Here is a 20957-nt window from a genome sequence, read left to right as displayed (position 1 = left end):
GAGGAAAGCATCACGTGTCAGGTGACCACACCGTCTCTCTGCTCCTGCTGAAAGGGTAACCGTCTCGTGCGAAACTCTCGCGATAGTATGCATTGACGTCACTTTCCCGCCGGAACACGCCCCCCAGCAGGACTGAGTGCGAAAACGGGATTAAAACAAACGATTATAAAATAAAGGCAGTTGGACTTGATGTTTCTTACAACTCACAAAAGAAACAGTGGTCCATGGTCAATGACATCGGGTTTCCTGACATATGTACCTGATTTACACGCCTGGGAAATACATAAAGCAATTGACTGAACACTTTATGCTAGATAATATTGTGCATTAAAGTTATGTCGAAAAGATCGTATTTATGAGCTAGATGCACATAATAACATACGACTGGGAAGCTCTGGATTTTCTTTAAGCCTCGATGTTAATGAGTTGGGGGCGTGTCAGTGAGAAACATATTATAGTAGGTATAATAATGTATATAACAATATTTATAGGTATCTTATGTAGCCCCGCCCCTTTTCAGCGCTGCGCTCTTGTCTTTTGTCTTCCGGTTTGTATTTTCACTGCGATCTAACGTATTTATGAATGAATGGCTTGTTTCAAAATCTTCCTGGTCTACTGACATTTGTTAAGACATCTGCTTTAAACATTACAATGCTCATGATAACTTTCGTCAACTTTACAATAAGTAAATCCACTTCACCAGTTAATTACTCCTCGACAGCGATGCCATTGAAATATACAGAGCGACCGCATCAGAAGTTCAAAGACACTATTTTAAAGATGGCTGCGCACTTGTGTCTCTGGCGCACAAGGTCTAGTGGTGCAGGTATGACATCACTTTGTAGGCCATAAAGCAGAAGCGAGTTTAGCATTTTAGCCCTTCCGTTTCCAACGTCCCGAAGTCACTTTCACGTTTAATTCTATGACATAAAATACATCAATATTACCCCACTTGTGATTTTTTGAAGCTGTAACGTGTCTAAAAGGCTAAAAGGCTTAATGGGACTACAGAGGCTGTCGAGGAGATTAAACATCATCACGCCGAACAGGTAAACTCAGTCCGCTTTTACAGCATCGTTACGTTTATAATTGTGCTCTTCTAAACAATTCTAACACAAACTTTCTGGGAAAATGTTTTTAGATAAAAACTGAAAGAGTTGTCGGAAGCTAGTGGTGGTGACGCTGAAGTCGTGGGGCCGTGGTGTAGTTCGCTTGAAGCCTACCTTTAGCTTTTTAATTCTGGCGACTGCATTTAGGCTTCAAAATTCACAAAAGTTGTTCATCTGTGATAATTATCTTGATGGACAAAATGTGCAAGTATCATAAACGTTAGTTGATCACAGAGCTTGTTTTTAGCGATAATCCAAAAGCCTATGGGAAAATCCTATTGGGTTTTTGTCGAGGGAACCAGAGTGAACCACACTGTCAAGCTTTTTGCAACAAAATAAGTCTGGGACCTGTCCACATTACTGAGGGATCTTAGAGACTCCCTGTTTGAGCGGCTCACAACGGCTGACCTTCGGCCTCTCTCGCTAAAAACGCCTTCTGCTAGCTTTGGCATCAGTCAAGCGAGTTGGCGACTTGCATGCTCTCTCAGTGGACGCATCTTGCCTCGAGTTTGGACCTAATGACAGAAAAGACAGAAGAGGCTATGTGCCTAAGTAGCTCTCCACGCACTTCAGGTCATAACGCTCTCTGCTCTCGCTCCCACTGAGGGTGCGCAGGCGCCGCACCCACTCTGCCCAGTCCGGCCCATTAGGGTGTGCATTGTGCGCTCTAGCCAGTTCTGGCAGTCAGAGCAGATATTTGTGTGCTTCAAAGGGGCTGCCGGTTACAAAGCAGAGACTTTCTCAATGAATAGTGGATGCTATAGCGCTGATCAGTCCTTGGGCTCGCAGTGCCCTATAGGGGTGAGGGCCCACTCCACCAGGGGAATGGCCTTCTCTTGGGCTTGGTCTAGCGGGGTGTCCATCGCTGACATCTGTGCCGGCTGGTCCTCGCCGTCCACCTTTGCCAGGTTTTATAACTTGGACGTCCCTGCTCTTCAGGCACGGATATTGTCTTAGCCAGTCCCCAACTTCTGTTTGTCTCCTTGAGGCTTCATGCCCCACGGCTCCGGCTCCTAGACCCGAGCCTGTCTTGCCGGATAAACCTTTAAAGTTGCTATCTCTCATTTAGCCTGCTATGGGGCCCTTGTAACCAAACACCCCTGGCTATGCGCTCGCAGGACGGCCTTCCGTTCTGCATTAGAAGCATGGCGCTGTTGAACTGAATATATGGCGCTATAGAAATCAGGTAGAGTTTTCCCCATAAGTGCCAGTAACTGATGCAATGCTCGTTCCCGTTATCTCAGGGAACCGAGGTTACGTTAGTACATGAAACGTTTTCAAAGTGTGGAGCATGAGAGCATGTCAGGAGCCGCATTCATGTGTCAAACTGCGCGTCTTGGTGAGTATTCATGTAAACACACATCTAGTTATATCTAAAGTGAAAGTAAACAGTTGAGCGAAATTATCCTTATACTGGATGCATGCATTGGGTCTTAAAGTGACAGCAGCCTGTCGTTAATGTTAGTCAAACAAACAAAAAGGAGAGGAAAATCATTTACTGCTCTTGACTAAATATATCTTTCATAGCTTTATTAAGAATCTGTGCATACGTAATTCATACGGGGGTGTCATCGTGTATATTGTGTTAGAAGGGAGGCCCACTGTCTTTGACTTTGAAAACACCTGCTTTATATTATGTTGCTTGCCAGTTATCTTGTGCTTATACCTCCTTTCTCCTTTTGCTCATGATAAACTTATGATGAAAATTTGTTTAATCAGTTTCAGTTCAGTAGTTAAGCTGCTTTACTGGTAGCTGTGGGTGTACACTGTGTATATCCGTAGGTGAAATGGATAAAGTTATGTAATGGGATAATGTGAAGGTAATGGGATAATGTTAATGACGATAAAGTACTACAAGATATAAGAAGATACCACAAATTAAAACAATAATTAATTCTTCAATCTCTTTTTTTATATTTTTTTTTACAAAATCTAAATCCGCAACATGCCTTAATTTATATGTACATAAATTAACTCCACAAATTAATAAACAATTTTGATTTTAAAAAACACGAGAGAAAAAAAACACAAAAAAAAAACAATGGCATGTGATGAAAATCATTTCTGATTGGTTTGTAGTTTTCAGTGCATTATAGTGATTCTTTCTGACTTCCACATTCATCTTAAAAGCAGCACAAGAAAACTGTCCTCTTACTGCACCTCTCATTAAGACCAGCTCTAACCAGAAGAAACCAGCCTGGACCAACACAACTGATGTGGTACGCATTGTGGTGTGGAAAAACATGTCAAAAACATGTAGCATCTGAAGATGAAAATAAAGATGAAATTTGATTGACAGTGCCGAATAGTGCCTCATCTCGGATACAGTTCAAAAGAACCTTGCTATGATATATCATTGTGAGACTATAGACATGATTTGTGTGTAGCAGCCTCTGCTTCTCCTGCTGATGTAGAGACACCCAGCCTTCAAAGAAATCCAGTCGCGAGTGAACACTGACAGGCATTTAAACACCAGGTATGCATAATTTATCTCTCTTGACTTGACCACTTGTGATCGGATTGACCAAAACACCAAATTTGCATGCATTAAACAGAAGGATAATGATGAATAATGACACGATAAATTGAAAATACACAATATGAAGCATTAAAACAGGAGCATTTTTATTTGTCTGTCAAGATTGCATATCGGTTAATAATAAATGAATGTCATTCTGCATGTTCATAAGAAGATAAATAAATAGTTCAAAGATACTGCAATGTCTTATCTTTTTACATTCCAACTAGAATGAAGGAAATGAATGAATTAATCTGCGATAAAGCATGCAGTAAATCAGTAAGAGCGTGGCGTGACAGCTCATGAAACGTGACAATCTCTTCAGGTGAACCTTCGAGTAAAGCAGCACTGCGATGAGGGGAAGCTCGTGCCAGTCTGACTGTACTGCAGGAAGCCTTCTGTGGCGGAGATGCGATCAGGCGTGGGGGAGGGGAGGGAGGCTGAGCATCTCATGCAGGGATGCAGCACGCGTCTGATTGGCTGCTTGCGTGTGTGACATCAGAGGTGGGTAAAGCAGAGAGGGGAGGAAACACTGCGACTCGAGGAGCATCCCAGCATCCCAGCTCTGAGCCGTCTCTCTCCTGTGGGATAAACCCTGTGAATCTATTCCTGGATCAGCGCTGCTCCTCTAGCCTCAGTCATGAACTACCTGCGCCGGCGTCTGTCGGACAGCACCTTCATCTCCAACCTGCCGAATGGCTACATGTCCGACCTGCAGAAACCAGACCCTCCTCAGCCCCCCCCGCCGGGACCAGCCTCAGCCCCCGCTCCGGGGTCCCCGGGCCCGGACAGGAGAGCCGTCCCAGCGCAGGCGTCGGGCTTCTTCAGCTCCATCAGCAGTGTGGTGAAGCAGACGGCCGCCTCGGCGGGGCTGGTGGAACAGACGTCCGTGTCCACGCCGGCCAGGAGCCTCAGGACCCTGCTGGTCATCGATGGAGCCCAGCACGACTGGTAAGAGGTTTTGCTCGTTATTTATTTAGTGCTGAGCTCAATCATTATTTTGATAGTAAATGCACGTTTCACTGCTGGTATTGACTGGGAAAAAGGCAACGCCGTCACTGCATAAATCCTATAGGTCTCTCTGATAAACGTGCCTAAAGTGTGTTTGATTCTGTTAAACTTCATCTCTGGTGTGAGCGTGGGGTTAGCACTGAGACAAGACGACATGTCTAAAACAATGTGATTATATATCATTATTAAATAGGCTACACATATATTCATTATGAAATACACTTGCTTTGGTGACCGTGCTTTTTCTATAGTTGGTCCAAATTTGTTGAATTGTCTTCCACTATCCAGTAAGAGACTTTCCTCTTTTCACAGGCTTACAACTGTCCTCGATTTTTAATGTTGAATATTTCTGATTGATGTTTTTGAGGTAAACTCCCTTTATCATTTGTGTTGTGGTCATTTTTTTAATTATTATATTTATCCTCTTGTACAGCACAATGGCCATCTACTGTTGCTTTTATTGTGCTATATAAATAAAGTTGATTGGTTTACTGATTGGCATGAGAACGAGTATGGGTGAATCTGAGGAGCAGGACATATCTGGAGCATTTCCAGTGTTTAGAGGAATCAGGCGACACTCATGCTTACATACTCTTTCATATCTTATTTATCCGCAGTTCCCTGCCATTTCTTCAAACGATTAATGTGAATCTGAGTGAATTCATGCTAATTATTCAGTTCTGTATTCGTACACATGCAGAGGCGATGGTCAGATGTTGTTCAGTCGAGCAGAAAGGCCTAGGCTGTTGATTGGTGTGGTTGGATGATGATTTCTGTGTCAAAGCTTCAGAGAAGGTGTTCAGTGACTAACAAACACACCACATATACTCTTGTCATGGTTGGTGTAAAGAATCACATGACCATGTGCTTACATGACCACATGTTTAATTGTCAAAGCTAAAAATAAAATAAAAAAAGACACATTTAATAACATATAATACATGTCATGTTTAAAGGATTTGTCATTAATATATTATATGGCTCTTGCTCATTTAAATCATGCATTCATGTAGTGGTCACAAGTGGAAAAACACAGCCTTTCCACTTAGATATTAAGCTAACTAATTAATTCCCAATTATAGATTATTGTTGTTACATTACGTGAAAAAAGTGTTTGCTTCTCCTTTTTACTTTTCTTTTTCAGTATTAGGTTACTTTATTGTTTGTAGCTTTGTGTTGGGGCTTATTAAACAGCTGAGCTCTTTTCAGGGAATGAACTGCTAATTTCATTTCATAATTTCATTTCATTGAGCAAAATGCATGTGCTTAGTTGGGACTGGGAATAATTTGAGGTGAAATGGGTCAGTGATACCGGAGTGAGCACAGGTGTAAATGTGTGTCAGTGAACAGCGGTAACCCTGCCTGACGGAGGTCCGCTGTGATTGGACTACAGTTTTAATTTAAAGACCATAATACACTATAAATCTTCACTATAACTGTATACGGTTTATTGTGTCCTCTTTAATGCCTGTTAAATGTTTCCTGGAGGATATGAAGTATGTCATCCACTGTACCTGTCTTTTAGTACAGTACCTTTATCTACAAGAGCAGATTCATCGCAGATACATTTCCCAATGTAAAGATCATGCTCTCCACAGATGAAGACACACACTCAGTGTTGGATCTATTATAGGACTAATATTCTGGAACGGTCCACAGCCAAGGGAAATACAATCCCCGCACACACTGCCCATCATCTGACGTGTCCCAGCTCCAGTGCTGTAGTGCTGTAGTGCTCTGTAAGGCCTCCGGTGAGTTGTCTTCTGGAGCAGAGTGTTCTCGGAAGAAATTCAATGTTTAAGAAATTAAAATCTTCCACTGGTTGTTATTTATTTGTCTAGGGTTCCTTGGCTCAGTTTACCCTTACACAAGTGCTGTAAGTGAACAAATTGTGTTTGACATCTGACATATCATAGCCTTTGACTGTAATGCGTTAAAATAATTAGATCCAACGTTAAAATGCTTTCTTTTGTATTGGGATATGGCCCAAACCTTTCAGCTTTCAGAATTAATAATTCTACCTAAACTAGCCCTATGAAACTATGGTGTTGTATACTGTATAACTACACTACTGCTTTCACTCAGCTACACCAGCTTACCTTTTACTGCGCATAAAGAGCAGTTTTGACTTCATATGAGGTACTGAGTGTTTAGTTTAAAGGTGTATCAGCAGTGAAGATCTGTGTGGGGTTTCAGCCGGGCTCTGCCTCAGTGTCCGTCAGGAGAAGCAGTCCCTGCAGTTAGTGCTCTTCATGACACGTGTAATTACTAGCGAGAGGTTGAAACTCACTGCTCTGAATTATAGCGTTGTGTCACTGAGATGCCAGTAGATCAGCAGTCTACATCAGTTTGGCTGCGCTGTTGGCACTGTAAAACACAGACACTGACCTGTTTTATAACTGACATACATTTCAACATATTTAACATATACAGTGACTTATTTTGTCACTGAAAATAAATGCAGTTATCATTTAGATTGTGTGTGTGTCTATCTTAAGATGAAGTGAAAACAGTCGATTCATGTAGTAACGAGGCAGCGTAATCGAGGAATTCCTGGATTATCGCAGGTGGAATATTATAGGTGAAAAATTTAACCATGATAACTAGCCCACCGCACAACATGCCATCATCCTCATGCCAACATCCTCATGCCATCATCCTCATGCCAACATCCTCATGCCATCATCCTCATGCCAACATCCTCATGCCATCATCCTCATGCCAACATCCTCATGCCATCATCCTCATGCCATCATCCTCATGCCATCATCCTCATGCCAACATCCTCATGCCATCATCCTCATGCCAACATGCAGGGCAAGAATACTACCGTCACACACTCCGCCATATGCTCTGAACGCAACACTTCAACTACATATGCTACATATAAAAAAAAAAGAAAAAAAAAAAAGAAAGAGCTTACGTACTGCTTTATTTCCCAACCCTTTTTTTGTTTGTTTGTTTGTTTTTTTTTTTTGTTTTTTTTTTTTTTCTTGACAGATTGAAAGAGGAAAAGAAAAAAAGAAGGAAAAAATAGGAGGGGGGGGGGGGGGGGTGAGAAGGAAGACGGAGAAGAAAGAAGGAAAAGAAGGGAAGGGAAAGAAGAAGGAGGGGAAGGAGGAGGAGGGTGGAAGAGAAAGGGGAAGAGAAAAAAAAAAAAAAAAAAAAAAAGCTTCATTCAGAGGGTAAGGGTGACGGGGGCATGGCAAGCTGGGCATTGCACCGGACTGATCCATGCTGAACGTCACACCTTTTTAATGCATCACAAAGCAACTGACACACACTATGCACTTCAAGGTTGATCATATAACTTCCACCTCCTCATATAATTATTAATGTTGTTATTTTATTATTATTATCAATATGAGTATATTCTAATTATTACTATTTTCCTCTTTCAATCTTATTATTACTACTACTATTATTATTATTATTATTATTATTATTATTGTAATATGTGTGTATGTGTATATATATAGCAACACATGTATGTATATATATATATATATGTGTATATATATGTGTGTGTGTGTGTGTGTGTATGTATATATATGTGTGTGTGTATGTGTATATATATGTATATATATATATATATATGTATATGTATGTGTATATGTATATATGTGTATGTGTGTATGTATATATATATATATATATATATATACTCCTTATTTATTTATTTATTTATTTACTTTTTTTTTTTTTTTTTTTTTTTTTGCTCTTTCCTTTTCCTATTATTATTATTATTATTAGTCCTCTCCCTGACTTCCTAACCTCACCTCACCTCTTCATTACTATCATTAATATCATTACTATCATCAATATTACTTATACTTTTGTTTTCATTACTATTATTACTGTTCTGATTTGTCCTTCTGTTATCTTATTATCATTACTATCAAGTATTTATACCATTGTCATTATTCAAGTTGCTGATGTAGTAGTAGTAGCAGTTAATGTAGTAGTAGAGATTGTAGTAATAATTGTGGTTGTAGTTGTAGCAGTTATTGTAGAAGTAGAGACTGTAGTAGTAGTTGTGGTTGTTGAAGTAGTAGTTGTAGTAGTAGACGTTATAGTATTTTTAGTAGTCACTCCTTACCACTGATTGATTTCTTTATATTTGTTTTATTAATATCTGTTATTTGTTTTCATATACTGACTTATACATGTTTATGTATGTTTATTTTAATATATATATATATCGTTTTTTTTGTTTTTTTTTCTCTCTCTATCTCTTGTTTTTTAAAGTATGTACTGTGACACGTCCACCCAGTTACCTTTACATGCACACATGCACGCACGCACACACACAAACGCACGCACCTGTCAGTTCCTGACTGTATTGGCTTTGTTTTGCTTGTTTGTTTGTTTATTTGTTTTCCCTGTTTGTGATCCCAATTTATGTACATCTTGCATATTCCAAAAAAAAAAAAAAAAAAAAAAACTACATATGCTTTCTGAGGTGTACCAGTGAGTCACTTTTATATTTTGTGCTGTGTTGACCAATGACTGATTTTATGATAACATCATATACATTTATTATGCAGCCAGTCCTGCATCAATTACAGCAAAGAGAAGTGGCATGCATCGTGTTCAAACCAATGTGTCTTATCCGCTGAATAAAGTTTTGACTATGAGCCTGATACTGTACAGGGTTCAAACCGGGTAAAAGACGCCTTTGATTTGATTTTCCTCTAAACCACAAGATGGCACACAAACTTTCCAAAACATCCGCTTTTCAAGATGCACGTGGAAATTTGTCTGATCCGTGACGCGATTTCAGACAGCAGCGCAAAGTACAATCTGTGCTAATTTGATCTAATATTTAATGGTTTTTTAAAATGTTGTAGATTTATGTAGAAAATGAGATAAAATCGATAAAATTATTGAATATATTTTGACTATAATTTTCAATAACAGAAGAATATGTAAAGTATGGTATTTGGGGCGAAAGGCACAATAATTAACATGATAAGAAACAGACAGATGGTAAATATATATTAAGTTGGGTGTCCACCTTAGAGATAATCAACATATTTATAATGAAACCATCATATTTAAGCAATATCATATTAATCATATCATATAATAAAATGTGATGTTTATTGTTACTACTGTAAATCTATATTCAATTATTATGGGACCTCCTTTCAGAATCTGTACTTTGTTTAAATAATTTTGTTTCTATGTATTTTTTAAATATATTTTATTTAACATTTTAATGATGACAGTATAAAATGACATTTGAATGAAAAATGAATTATTTTATCAAAGTAAACAGAAATAGTACAAACTTTGCTAAAGTGATTATTTTGATCAAGTATTAACTTAGACATTATTAAAAACAGACATTTAGCTGAAGTATTTGTATCAGTACTGTGTGTCTTTTGCCCCGTGTTCATTTTTCTTATTTGCTTGTGAAATGCCAATAACTCGTATGATTTTTTGCATGATACAATTTACTTTGACCTGAGCTTCTCCTTTTAGATAATTCTCTGAACAGAACGATCAAATCAGACACAATGGAAACATATTTTAAGAGCATATTTTATCACTTTTTAAATCATCTTTTTTTTTTTTTTTCTACAGGGCCAAACTCTTTAGAGGAAAAAAACTGAAGGGAGATTATGACATTAAAGTTGAACAGGTGAGTTTATAAAAGTCAAAAGACAAATCAAATCAAAGTATTCTTATTTATCCCTTCCTTTCCTCTGTTTTCCAGGCTGAGTTTGGTGACATCAGTGTTGTGGCTCATGCTAATGGATCATGTAACGTGGCTGTGCAGGTTTGGCAGAATGAAAACAAGATTGTCAGGTAAACTTGTTTAGAAATCACCTCACGCTGTTCATATTGCAATAACTGAGATAATGTGCAATAACTGTTGAATATTATCTAAATACATCAGTTTCTATAATCTAATGTGCTACTGTGTGTACAATAACAGTCATCAACATTTCTTAACCTTCAATCAGTTTGAAAGCTAAATGAACCCGCTCAGAGAGAACTGGTTTGATGTGTCACACATGAAAGCTGTATCATTATCCTGGGATGTAATAAAGGACAATTATAATAAAAGGCCATTCATATTGATTTGAGTGGCTTGTTTGTCACCAAGACAATGCTTCTGTTTACTCAAACGGCCCATGAATTCACACAAGTCTGCAGACACATATCCAAAACACTGTCTAAAATGACTAAAAGACATTATATGAGTATAGATTATGATTGTAATTGTAAATGATTGTAAAGCGCTTTGGGTGTACAGTAGTACATATGAAAGCGCTATATAAATGCCCGATTCTATTCTATTCTATTCTATTATCATACATATTTAATGAAAACATGAAAATGAGCTGTGTTAGAGGCGTGTGTAATGTGCCCTATCATGCACCGCTCGCACACAGACCACTGAAAGAGCAGGGAGTGGTTTCAGGACGTCTCCAGTCTGTAATGTGATGGCCATCTTTCTCAGAACTGTGAGATATAAACGTCCAATTCTAAAATGGCCCAATTCTTCAATTCCAAAAGTAATTCTAAGGGAAAAAAAGACAATTCTGACTTTATATCATGCAATTCTGACTTTATAACTCGCAATCGTGAGAAAAACGTTTTTATAGGTTTCCCTTTATAAACGTCAGCCCAAGATATGAAGAGCTGATTACTTTTCCATAGTAACTTTATCTTCTGCACATATGTAAAGCACGCACTGGACGCTCCCTGCTCTTTAAGAACAAAAGCTGGACTGGATTTAAGCATAACTTTTAATCCGCCCGATGCAAACTACATACAAGGAGATTGTACAAAGCACGTAATTCACTTCAGTTGCTTTGCCATAGTGCGAGCAAGCAGTAATGCTGTCTTCAGAGAAAGATGCTTTAAGACAATGCTCTCTAATGGTTCAATATGAGGCAGCGAGAGCACTTGTAGAGCCAATCTCAAGACGATGATTTACTAACAGGATTTAGCTGACGTGTACCCTTCACAAACCGCTGTTGTTGACTCGTGGCATGCGTTCATCCAATAGTTCCTGCAGGAAGCATAAAGCAATTTCCCCATCCAATCTGGCCTGTCTGGATCTCTGAAACGGTGTTTGTTTTAACAAAATCCATTCATGGAACTGCACCATCCTACTCAATTCTACCCATACTAATCAGGATAGCGGGAAACACGAGCAACGGCAGTTCAATCAGGCAGAAATCGATGTAATGGAAAAGGTAACGACATTGTCTGTGAGAGAGAATATCTCTGATCAAGTGTTATTTGGTCTCAGTGTTGCTCTATACGTGAGAGAATAACACCGGACGTGACAGTTATCGACGCTGGATGCGACCAAGCGAAGGAGCGCGAGCACTTGGAGTACGTCAGAAAGGTCATCAGTTTGTCATGTCGCACTGCGTCCAGTATAGACATCATCACTGATTATAATGAGTTGTTCTATGTGCTTTTGTCGCGGTGCTGCTCCACACATTCAGTCTCTTCGCCAGACTGTGAAGCGGTGGAGATCGACCTTGCCTGTTTATATAGGCTACGACTGAAACCCTCACACCGTTCTGCTGTTGAACAGCACTCCAAGCCCATGAGTGATGCACTCATTACTACCTCTTCTAGAGGGAAAAGACCTCATTAGGTCCCTTCTCTATCAGAAGTGTGGGCTCTCCAGCTTCACACGCTCCTCTCGGGTAATCTCTCTGCGGCTGAGCCAGTGTCCAAGACTCTGGTTCTCCGTCCAGTGCTGAAACAGCCCCAGGGAAATGAGAACCATCAACACCATTAACCTCAGACCGAGAGGGACTGATCGCAGCGACTCCATACGCTGAACTCTGAGAGCTGGAGCTGAAGACCCTTGGTGCGGCTCTTGTCCCCCTGTGGTGAACAGGTCTCGGCCCTGTGAAGCCTGTTTTTCTCACCCAGGAGAACGGCAGGGTTGATACGCTGCATCTGTGGCGTGGGACTTACCTTACCTTGAGCCGTTTAGACTGTGACATGATGAGGTGGTGAGGCGTTGTTCTGTGATGTGAGGTTCACGCGAGCAGGCTGATGAGGTCTAGCTCCCGTTCCCCCATATCTGGGATATCCAGCTGTACAAAACCCTTAAAGGGGTGATTGATTATGATTTCACTTTTCTAACTTTAGTTAGTGTGTAATGTTGCTGTTTGAGCATAAACAACATCTGCAAAGTCCCGACGCTCAAAGTTCAAAGCAAAGGGAGATATTTGCTTTGACAGAAATCGCTTTTTAAGGACTACAACAAACAATGACAACAATCACGGGTTAGTGACATCATTCACCCTAAAATTTACATAAACCCATAAACACGCTTTATAGATTATCATGACAGAATATGCTAATCGATGACCAGAAGATAGTTAACTCGACATCAGCCTCATAAATTCATCAACTAACCATTCAGAAATGTCCTGTTGCTTCTACATGTCGTCTCTTCTTCTTGAGTCTCTCCATCATTGTCTGACTCCGGTTTGAACATAAAAAGGCTAAAAGTTTTTTCAGTGTTCAGTGTATGTCTGTGTGAGCAGGGAACTACACTAACCTTTTCCACTGGTGGCACTTGCGCTACTAACTTTTTCAGTTACTGGCGCAAAACATGATTTGGTCGCACAAATTATTTATAGTAAGCCGCTCTGGATAATAATGAACAATAATGAAACTGTATTGCATACAGATGTGCTTTTTATTTTACTTGCCATCTTTAAACCACATGCCTTCTTGCAGGGGCGTAGCCATCATTTCAAAAGTGAGGGGGACAGAATGCCAAGCGTTATACCAGATTTTTTTTTTTTTTTTTTTTTGCAGAACTTTGTTGACAGGTTTTTGCTTAATTGGCTTAATATGCTATTTATGTTTAAAGAAAGAAAGAAAGGAAGAAAGATGTTCTGTACTTTATACTGCACATAGCCTAGTATTGTATATTGTACTATATTGTTTACATATTTCAAATTGTTTTTTTGTGTAGGCTATGTCAAACTTCAAGCTTTTAAAACTACTTCAAACTTTCTGGTTAGGCTTTTTCAAGACAACTTATAGTTTGTCTACAGAATTTTTTATCTAACAATTGTAAAGTGTTACTGAATTATATGGTAAACATCATGTAGGCTACACGTTACAACGCTGCATGATTCAAGCAGATATAGTGGCTGTTAATACATGAAAATCCAAATTCAGCATTAACAATCACCATCTTTATTCTAATTTGAAGGGCTTTGATTACATATCTGTGAAAATAAAAGACATTACGAATAAAAAAAGACTGAAAATAAGCGCACGTTTGTGCGGGTAGTGAATATTTTCAATTTCCAACAAAACTTGTTCATTATTCAACTCGAGAAATAGGCAGTATTCATCATTGTACAATATTCGGATACCACATGACAACTTACAGTGCTTGACTTTTTCGAGAAAAAGGAGTGAAGCGTTTTTGCCGTTCTGAACTCGTTGCGACCTCTATGATGAAAATGATGGATTCAGCGGCTCGATGGTGTTTTAAGCCCCCAATGGCTCCTTAGAGGCAGCTAACCCTACCCTCAACCTTAAACCTACCCATCCCCTCGCTGCCTGGAAGGCGCCGTTGGGGGCTTAAAACACCAAACACCGCTTCAGCGCGGGTGCGAGCATGGGCGTGTCGTGATGCACGAGTGACTGATTACCATGGAAACGTGAAACTCGCGTATGTAGATCTTTTTTTACTGTAGATAGACTCAGAGCCGTATTTATTTATTTTTAAATCAGCGTTAGGCTACGCCTACACCATTCCGGGAGGGGGCGGGGGGTTCGCGGGGCTGAAGCAAACTTGATGTGTTGAATGCTCAGAGCACGTTATAAAACGTATTCTTAAAATACACATTTCTGTTTTAATAAATGCTCATAGTAAATCATAGCATATTGCCTAAAACATAAGGTAGGTACAACAATAATCAGTGATACATTTGCGACCCATTAAAAATTAGGGTCGCAATGGCATTTCAAAAGGTTGCATATGCGACCATTTTGGTCTCAGTGTAGTTCCCTGGTGAGGTAGTCGGAGCTGCTAACACACACACACAAGCTCTTGAAGCTCCGCCCCCTGTGCCGGGAGCAGCAGCTCATTTGCATTTAAAGGGACACACAAAAACGGCACGTTTTTGCTCACCCTCAAAAAGTGACCATTTTAACATGCTATAAAAAATATCTGTGGGGTATTTTGAGCTAAAAATTCACATACACACTCTGGGGACATCAGAGACTTATTTTACATCTTGTGAAAAGGGCATTATAGGACCCCTTTAACAAGTACATGGTGGGAATATGGTTTGTCCCAGTGCCTTTTCATCTCCACAAAACATGACAGGACTGCTGGAGGGAATTGTGTGTCCAGTATGAGGCGTGATGGCAGGCACTTACCATCACAGAGATCCCTGTCCACCCCTTGGCCCACCTGTTGAGAGGGCTAGACAATGGAAAGTTTTGCGGCAGACTTCCCTGAGGTCCAGGGGAAGATCTCCACTCTGGTAGCTTGTACTGTCAAACCTCTGCAACTGATCCAGATCTGCAGCAACAGTGTCTTTATCGAGCCGAAGAGAGCACACGTCACACCTCTCATAAACCTGCACTGGTTGCCAGTTGCCGCTCGCATCAAATTCAAGGCACTGATGCTTTCCTACAGAACAACCACTGGCTTTGCTCCCTTTGATACGTATATACCTTTATATTCCAGACTTACGTGCCATCCAGAAGCTTGCATTCTGCAAGTGAACGTTGCCTCGTGGTGCCATCATCTCAAAGAGGCACAAAATCTCTTTCACGGACCTTCACCTGGACTGTTCCCTGCTGGTGGAGCTCAACCAGAGCTGCTGAGTCTGTGGCCATTTTCAAGAAACAGCTGAAGATGCATCTCTTTCGGCAACACATGATCCATTAATACTAACACTTTCTTTTTTTTCTCTACTATTCTATATCTGTTTTATTTTTTAAATTACATGTACTGCGTTAGACTAAACTGGGAAGGGTCATAGCACTTGCATATTGTTGTCCTATTGTTAGTTTCACTGCTTCTATTGCTCTCCTCATTTGTAAGTCGCTTTGGATAAAAGCGTCTGCTAAATGATTAAATTATTAAATCTGAAAATTAGGATGCTTATTCATAAGAATGGACAAACTCGCCTTGGCACGGCTGTTTTCCACTCTTGCAAAAAAAGCAAAACAGGATTTACAGCACCAGCTGTTACAGGACCAGCTCAGTCTGTAAACGGCAAAACGGTGAATGCAATAAGGCCCTGTGAGTGCAGCTTCCAAAAACTTCACGGGGAAGAGTGTGAGGAGAGTGTCAGTCTGACAGATGGGGCACTGAACGGATGTTAGGAGAACTGACATACTGTAAATGTCAAGCGTTGCATTGTGATGGATCTGCCATGAGCCTTAGCAAATCCCAACAAAAAAATGAGTCCATCGCCACAAAACAGGGAGCAAAGTGGTCTTCAATATTGACAGTTTATTAAATCTTGCTTACGCAAAATAAAAAGTGATCAAGCCTCATTAGAGAGGAAAAAGGCCAAAAATTGTATTGCATTCAGATTACATCACAGGAAATATCCAGTATTCAAAAAGGCCATAATTGGGCTTGAGCCTCAAACTAACAGAGGACAAAATTCAACACCACCGTTCACAAGGTACAATAAGAAACAACTTTCACTAGACAAAACATACACTGAATTTATAGGAGGTGGCCAGCACCATGAAAACAACAAAGGGGAAACAAAACCATACAAATTTTCACAACAATAACAACACAAACCTTGGAATGAACAATACATTTAACTAAATGTAGAGCCATGGATACATTTAAACAAAAATCACATTGATCAAGACATCACATTTCCCCATGTCCCCTCTAATACATCAGAGTTGGTACAGTCTCATTTCCTTTAGAACTCCCATAAAACAGATCAACTTCCTGTCTGAATCTGGTCCATTCCCACAACACACCAGGTACTAAACGTTTCTAGTCATCTTAATTACAAAATGAACTTTAACAATTTGAGCTATGTTTTTATAAATCACATTTTAGCCAAAGATGAATTTTAACTGGTTTTAATGTTTTAACCTTAAGCCAAATAACTAAGCCCGTGCACTGACTCAGTACAATCACAAATAAAGATCTTAAACCAAACCAATATAGTGATGTCCTTTTATTTATTGATCAAATGCAAAGATGAATATATAAGAATTGTGTGGCTTTGGCCATCACACGCATGTATAACTACAGTTACTTGTGTCTGTGTACTGTGTGTCCCCACAGGTCATTTAAGCCTGACTTTGTCCTGATCCGACAACATGCTTTCAGCATGACGGAGAACGAGGACTTCCGTAACTTGATCATCGGACTGCAGTACGCTGGTATTCCCAGCATCAACTCCCTGGAGTCCATCTACAACCTCTGTGACAAACCCTGGGCCGTAAGTTTGAGGACGTTCAATCTGACATGGCGTTTGATAGATATCTGATATCTCCAACCTCATCTCTCTAAACTTATCTGCAGTTTGCATGTCTGATCAGCACATACAAGAAACTCGGACAGGAGAAATTTCCATTAATCGAACAGACGTTCTACCCCAACTATAAAGAAATGGTAAGAGATTGTTTTTTTTTTTTTCAGCAATGTGATCAATTACTATTATCTGCATAATTAAATGAATAAATCATCTGTTTGTGCGAAAACAAACCAGGTGACCATGCCGGCATTTCCCGTTGTGGTGAAAATCGGGCACGCTCACTCCGGTGTGGGGAAGGTAACGCTGAAACTCAATGACTGTAGAAGAAGAGCTTTGAGATTATGTAGTTAAACATCTCATCTAATCGTATGTGTTGTTAAGGTGAAAGTGGAGAACCACACCAAGTTTCAGGACATAGCGAGTGTGGTGGCCGTCACTCAGACATACAGCACATGTGAACCGTTCATCGAACCCAAATATGACATCAGGATTCAGAAAATTGGAAATGACTACAAAGCTTACATGTGAGTAAAGATGCTATTCTGCAGAGTTTCTGAACACATCTCAGATTCAGCTAAATGCTGTTCTTGACAGATGAAGAATGCTCCTCGTTTCATAGGAGGACGTCGGTGTCAGGTAACTGGAAGTCCAGCACTGGCACTGCCATGGTGGAACAGGTGGCTATGACAGACAGGTAACACACACAACTATGGCAAGCTTTACAGCATCTGCTACAGGTAAGCTAATATGCTTGAAACATGACTAAGCGTGTTGCGTTGTCTTGCAGGTATAAGCTTTGGGTAGACACTTGCTGCGAAATATTTGGAGGCCTTGAAATTTGTGCTGTAAAAGCCATTCATGGAAAAGATGGAAAAGATTACATTACTGAGGTATGTGCTGCACTTAAAATGGCTTGGAGGAGTTGCATACTAGTTGTATAGATGTGATATACAAAGACATTGTAGAGCGTTTATGCAGGTTTGTATCTTCAACCATTGTGTTTTACTCTTCATGTAATATCACCAATACCTGTGTTTTTGGGTAGGTAATGGGTTCGTCTATGCCTTTAGAGGGGGACCATCAGGCCGAGGACCAGCAGCTAATAGCAGACATGGTCATTGCCAAAATGAATCATGTTATGTCACAAAATCCCAAAAGACCAACTGCTATTCAACCAAAACAGGTACATGATGTAACAACACACTGCAAAGACAGAACAAAACAAAGCTGACTTACAAAAAAAGCAACCTTTTGTACTTTTTTTTTTTTTTTAACTCAATTAATTCTGTCCAACTCAAATTGCGGTTTCTGACAACTAAAATATTTTGTTCATATAATAGGTAACTGACAAATACTTAATTCAACATGCCTAAGCAACTAAATGTTGTTTAGAATTTAGCAATGCAAGGAACAACATGTAGGGTTTTCCCCAATTGACCCTTCGCTAAGCCACGCCCAAAAACCGCCACAGGCCAATCGTGGCTTAGCAACCGTAACTAAGGAGGGCGGGGCTTAGCGAAGGGTCAATTGTTTTTCAAAGCCTACTGAGGCAAATGTATTACCTTGATAGTCAAATATATTAAATCTAAAAGGTTCAATGAGAGGCACATTTACCTAGCCTGGAAATCCAGACCTAAATCTGAAAGATGAATGGTCTGGCATCGACTAATGAAAATCGGCCAGCTCGAGGGCCGGCACCAAGCATGCATTTGAAAATCTCACTGCACGCAATTGGATAACACTACGACCAATCACAACAAGTTATCGCTTAGCTTCCAGCGGAGCTAACTGGTAGATTAGACTCTTGCCGTATCCGGTCGGCAAAACAACAAAAACGTCCTTCTTGCAAAGGAACGATTCGAGCGCCGTCTTCTGTTCCTCTTTTAGATAAAAAGCCAAGTCTAACTCGTTCATTGTAGCGGCCAAAGCCGTTTCAAACAACTGGTGTTCATCCAGAGCCATCTTGCAATGTTTACTAATGACTTCGACGTCACAGCGCTGTCGTCATCTCGCCTCTGGCCCGCCTATATCAGATAACCCGCTGTGATTGGTGCAGCTCGGATCGAGGGCATATTTAATGAGCATCATTACTCGACGCCAGAGTCACTCGCTGAGCAAATTCAACTTGTGCTCTCGCGAGAACTCTGGATTTCCAGGGTAACATTTACCTCAAAATTACCTTACAAATCTCAGAAATGTTAATGAATGATGATTAGTGAAGAAGAAATTTGAACTCTGAACTGTATGTTAACATACATGTTTGAGTATTCTAGTTCTGTTTATATAAAATAATAAATGACTCAAAAAAAACAAAAAATATATATATGTTCAAGCTTCTTCACATTTGTTAGAAGAACATTTTGCAAGTTGAATGTTTTCTATAGTACAGAACAAGCGTGTCGACAGCTCGGATGCTCTGTTGTGAATGCCACATGTATGAGTGTGTGTGTGTGTGTGTTTCAGGTTACTGTTGAAAAGGACGCTCTGGTTGAAGTGAAGAAGGGCCCGCCGCAGAAAGCTCCTCCACAAGGCTGTTTGCAGTACATTCTTGACTGTAATGGTGTTGCTGTGGGACCGAAGTTAGTGCAGGCCAACTAACACAACCATGAAGAACTCCTGACAGGTTGTGTTCGAACATTCAGACAGTGGCCCGAGAAGCAAGTGAACAAATAATGGGTAAGAAAGAGTTAGTTTGGGCCTGATCTGTATTTCAGTCTGTACTGTGTAACTCTCACTGTTGTGCGCTTGTGACGGTTGCTTTTGTTTCTATGTGAAGCGGTTTCTCTTCAGGGTTGTTGTCTGTGGTGATACAGCAGATTGTGCCTAGTGCTCTTTGTACTTTATATATATCATTTTTCTTGTCTTATGTCTATGTTTCAGTAAATTGTGGACAAAGGGTGTGTGTACGTGAAAGAAAGGAGACTATAAAACGTAAATTAATACTTTAATTGCATGATGGAAATCGTGTGTCATTGTGTGTTGAACGGTGAGGTGTGTGTTTTTCTTTTGTGATCACTGTTGAAATAATAGATATCATTCTTGCACTCTAGTATTGTAAATGTGTTATAAAATATGGTGAAATATATTTCCTACATTGTATGAAAGCCATATTACTGGACATCTGTCATTTTTGGGTTGCAAAAATGTGGACAATTTGTTTCTTGTTAACAATATTATTGCAGAATAGCAAATTAAATAAATAAGCAATAAAAATATAAAATCGAACAACCACTGATCACTCTATAATTTTTAATGTCTATTCATTTCATATGAGATACACAAACCCTGTCACCAAAATTTGTGATCTAAACCCCTGATTTGTCAATGAAAACACTAAATAATCACAATTAAAGTAACAAAATTATCACATTTTGAGACGTTTTGATGAAATTACGAAAAGAAGTTAAAGGAGAACTCCGGTCAATTTTAACATTGAGCTCATTTTTTTGTACATTTGGAGTGCTGTCAATACAGAGAACAACGACAAAAGTCGGTGTTGCCTACACCGTGTTATCCTCTTTTTAAAATTTGCACCCTGTTGACTTCAATGGGGCAAGTTTTAAACCTGCTTTTAGCCTCTTAACATCCTTGATGTGTCATTACAAGTGCACAGCCATGTGAGTGATTCCTTCAGAGTGAACACGGTGAATCTGACTGTAGTAGATGTGAAAGATATGGATAAAAATGATAATAATTCAGCCAGCGCACATACCTGTATTTACATCCTGTTTTCGGTCGAAGTCCACAGTAGTCGATTGTCGAGTTCATGCACATAGGTTTAGTACCTATGATCACGCGCTTGAACTCGACAATCGACTGCTTTGGTCTTCGACCGAA

The 20957-nt window shown here is 39.8% G+C and overlaps 1 protein-coding gene across 1 annotated transcript; it reads left to right on the top strand.

The window, feature by feature from the left end:
• The first annotated feature begins 4127 nt into the window (after positions 1–4127).
• Positions 4128–20348, top strand: syn2a (synapsin IIa). Its single transcript, XM_084098402.1, has 11 exons — positions 4128–4578; positions 10228–10285; positions 10361–10452; positions 16928–17084; positions 17168–17257; positions 17355–17417; positions 17502–17644; positions 17740–17814; positions 17908–18010; positions 18166–18303; positions 19584–20348. Exons 1-11 carry the CDS (start codon positions 4268–4270, stop codon positions 19716–19718), a joined length of 1365 nt encoding a protein of 454 aa, XP_083954528.1. The 5' UTR covers positions 4128–4267; the 3' UTR covers positions 19719–20348.
• The last annotated feature ends 609 nt before the right edge of the window (positions 20349–20957 follow it).

The sequence above is a fragment of the Abramis brama genome (assembly GCF_963993115.1).
Source record: "Abramis brama genome assembly, chromosome: 22".
Taxonomy (NCBI): domain Eukaryota; kingdom Metazoa; phylum Chordata; class Actinopteri; order Cypriniformes; family Leuciscidae; genus Abramis; species Abramis brama.
The sequence above is the reverse complement of the archived record's forward strand: the minus strand, read 5'-3'. Positions and strand labels throughout refer to the sequence as shown.

What these genes read in the sequence shown, in the direction of transcription:
- syn2a (XM_084098402.1), top strand. Translation starts at nt 4,268, where the DNA reads ATGAACTACCTGCGCCGGCGTCTGTCGGACAGCACCTTCATCTCCAAC. An exon ending in AATGAAAACAAGATTGTCAG is followed by an intron (nt 10,453 to 16,927) that starts GTAAACTTGTTT and finishes GTGTCCCCACAG; the next exon opens with GTCATTTAAGCCTGACTTTG. An exon ending in CTCACTCCGGTGTGGGGAAG is followed by an intron (nt 17,418 to 17,501) that starts GTAACGCTGAAA and finishes TGTGTTGTTAAG; the next exon opens with GTGAAAGTGGAGAACCACAC.